We start from the raw sequence: 3,367 nt of genomic DNA on the forward strand, positions 1-3,367 counted from the left end.
ACGGTGAAGGTAATTCAGGAGTATTCGGACTCCTACATCCTCGATTTTTAACAGAGTTCCTCCCCCTTTCCATGGCCACCATAACTAGATATAGAGCCTTGAGCGTGACCACACGACAGAAGCAAATCTTCCAGGGCCATCATGGACCAACATACACCCACTATTGTATTCATGCTCTGGCGAGGCTGTCTCTGAGGGAGTGCACATCAAGTTGTCATGTCAAGCGCTTCCTTGTCGTCTCCATGGGCAGAAATGCCTCACTACTACGTGGGGTCTGCGACCCGTGTTTCTGATTGTGCTGTCCTGAGCACGAGATGCGGCCCTTACTGGTCCTTCTGCAACTTGGTAGCCATGTGATACCCGTTTACCTGAGCCTCTTGACAGGGGGGGCCGGGGCTCCCCCGCGCGCCTCGGTGCCTGCCCGGGAACCCCCCCCGGCCCTGGCGGAGGACCGGGAAAGGGCACACCCTGCGAGGGGAGTCGTGGCGGGCGCAGCCGAGAGGTGAAGCGTTAGGGCTCTTGAAAGCTTGGAGAGACCCGGCCCAGGACCCCAGAGGAGACGAGGGTCGGGGATGTCTCCCACCATCTTCCTGTTCTTTCTCTTTCCCGACTCCCCCAGAGGCACCCCAGGCTGGCTGGCCGCCTTGCAGGACCGCGGCGTCCTGGCTCCCCTGGCGTGGGATCTGGGGCTCCTGCTGCTCTTTGTGGGGCAGCACAGCCTCATGGCGACTGAGACCGTGAAGGTGTGGCTGTCCCGGTGCTTTGGGGTTCTTCAGAGGTCACTGTACGTGGCATGCACTGCCCTGGCCTTGCAGGTATGCGGCCCTCAGGGAGAGTCTGGGAAGGATGCCCTAGATTGCGGGGGGCAAGGACCTTAGGCTTCCGACAAAGGTGTGGGTGTAGGAGAACTCGGGGTGTTCAGGACTCTAATCTCAGCTTCCAGTCCTCCACAGCACACACCTTACTTTATATCAAGAAGGGTGCACTACCCTAGCCGATTTGGCTCAGTGGATAGACCGTCAGCCCGAGGACTGCAGGGTCCCAGGTTCGATTCTGGTCAAGGGCATGTACCTTGATCCAGAGTCGGAGAAGCAACCAATTGATGCGTCATTGACAGACATCAATGTTTCTCTCTGTCTCCCCCTCCCTTCCGCTCTCTCTAAAAAAGCAATCTAAAAATGTGCTCGGTGAGGATTCACAAGAAAAAGGTGCACCTTGTCATTCCCCAAGCACGCGTGCCATGTGCACTGACCCCTGCACGTCGTCAGTCCTGCCTGCAACGCTCTCTCTCCTCAGCCCTGCCCTGTCTTCAAACCCAGCAGCAGGCTCCCTCGTTAGTGTGATTTTTATTTATTTACCAGAGACCCGATGCAAGGGCCTTGGCCCTGGCCCCGGCCCCGCCCACTGCAGCTTTGTCCGGAAGGACGTCCAGTCTAATTAGCATATAACACTTTTATTATTATAGATATAGATATTTTTTAATCCTCACCTGAGTATATTTTTCCATTGATTTTCAGATAGAGTGGAAGAGAGAGGGAAAGACAGAAAAATATTGATGTGAGAGAAACATCAATTGGTTGCCTCCTGCACGTGCCCGACCAGGGCCCGTACTGGGGGGTACCTGCCCTTGACGGGATTTGAACCCGGAACCCTTTGGTCTGCAGGCCAAGGCTCTATCCATTGAGCCAAACCGGCTAGGGCCAGGCTTCCTCGTTAGTACTCGCTTGTTTTCTCAGTGGGTGCTGGGCTTAGGCTGCTCTGTGCGCCTCTCTGGTCACCCTCACCATCCTGTAAGTGCTCTGGGAAGATAGGGGTCACCCTTATATCCTTGGAACCCCACCCAGCACCTCCACGAGCTGAGTGTTGGTGATGCTCGTGGTAAAGATGGGGAGAGCTACAGGCTGTCTGGGGTGGGGCAGCCTGTGTAGGTCTCCCAGCCCCTCCTCCTCCCCCAGCTGGTGATGCGATGCTGGGAGCCCGTCCCCAGAGGCCCTGTGCTGTGGGCAGCTCAGGCCGAGCCCTGGGCCACCTGGGTGCCCCTGCTGTGCTTTGTGCTGCACGCCGTTGCCTGGCTCCTCATCTTCAGCATCCTCCTCGTCTTTGACTACGCGGAGCTCATGGGCCTCAAGCAGGTGAGGCCCGTTCCCTACCTTCCATCCTTTCTAGAACACCTCTCGCCTTGCCAAGGACTTTCCGCTCCTCCTCCCATGCTCGGCCCCCTTCCTCTTGCTCCCACTCCCTGACCTGCCCTTCTTGTATGATAGTCTCCCCTCAGCTCCCGCCTCAGAGGCCAGAAGCCTCCTGGGCCTGTGGAAGGTTCCTGGCCCGGAGATGAGGGTCAGGGGCCCGAGACCTAGAAGGGGGAGGTTCCTGGGCCTGAGTCATCGAGGGGGTACCTGGCAGGGAGGAGAGGTGACAGCTGTGAAAGGCCCGGCTCGCTGACTGCTCCTCTCTCCTAGATGTACTACCACGTGCGAGGGCTGGGCGAGCCCCTCGCCCTGAAGTCCCCCGCGCTCTGAGGCTCTTCTCCCACCTGCGCCACCCGGGGTGTGTGGAGCTGCTGACGGTGCTGTGGGTGGTGCCCACCCTGGGCACCGACCGGCTCCTCCTCGCTCTCCTCCTCACCCTGTACCTGGGCCTGGCTCACGGACTTGACCAGCAAGACCTCTGCTACCTCCGGGCCCAGCTGCAAAGAAAACTGCACCTGCTCTCCCGGCCCCAGGAGGGCGGCGCCCAGTGAGCCGGAGCCCCGGTGTCGGGCCCTGCACTCCTCTCCCCTGGAGTGCCAGCCCCTGGCCACCCAGGCCCGGCGTATTCAGACCGGAGGCCCCGATCCACGGGCTGAGGGCCGTCCATCCACTCCACTCCCGCCCATCTCATGCCCTAAATCCCGAGTGTCCGCGCTCCGAGGCCCACTCCTCGCCAGCCAGGACGGGGCGGGGACTTGCAGGTCTCACAGCTGAGGGCGTGACCCCCTTCCCAGCCTCAGAGGGCGAAGGGTCCCGCCTGGCTACTCCCGGGCACTCGCCCTGCATCTCAGGGTCCCCTTCTCCGTCTCGCTCGCGCCCAGGAGCTGGTGCAGCCGCCCCGCCCCCCGCCCTGCACCTCGAGGCCCCCGGTTCCTGCAGTTGAGCTGAGCGGCCTCTTTGCCCTTCGGGTGACGGGCTCCCTGCTCTCCCGAGGGACACGCGCGGCGGGAAAATAAATCGCAGCCGGTTTCTCTGCACTTGGCGCGCGGTTTGTCGGAGCCGCGGGGCACAGTTTTGGGAAGGACCTGCGGAGCCGCGGCCTGAGCCCGGCACCTCGCGCCTCCGGCGACCGCTGGGCGGCGGCTGCGCCCTCGGACCCGCTCCGCCTTCCGGAGCGG

General features: G+C 61.3%; 1 protein-coding gene across 1 annotated transcript; it reads left to right on the plus strand.

Moving 5' to 3' along the window:
* The first annotated feature begins 395 nt into the window (after window positions 1-395).
* NRM (nurim) lies at window positions 396-3,226 on the plus strand. The gene is given in 4 exon segments (XM_006109648.3): window positions 396-815; window positions 1,956-2,132; window positions 2,460-2,502; window positions 2,505-3,226. Coding segments are annotated over 4 exon segments (699 nt in total). The 5' UTR covers window positions 396-572; the 3' UTR covers window positions 2,741-3,226.
* The last annotated feature ends 141 nt before the right edge of the window (window positions 3,227-3,367 follow it).

This window comes from Myotis lucifugus, unplaced genomic scaffold, assembly GCF_000147115.1.
Source record: "Myotis lucifugus unplaced genomic scaffold, Myoluc2.0 scaffold_521, whole genome shotgun sequence".
Classification (NCBI taxonomy): Eukaryota; Metazoa; Chordata; class Mammalia; order Chiroptera; family Vespertilionidae; genus Myotis; species Myotis lucifugus.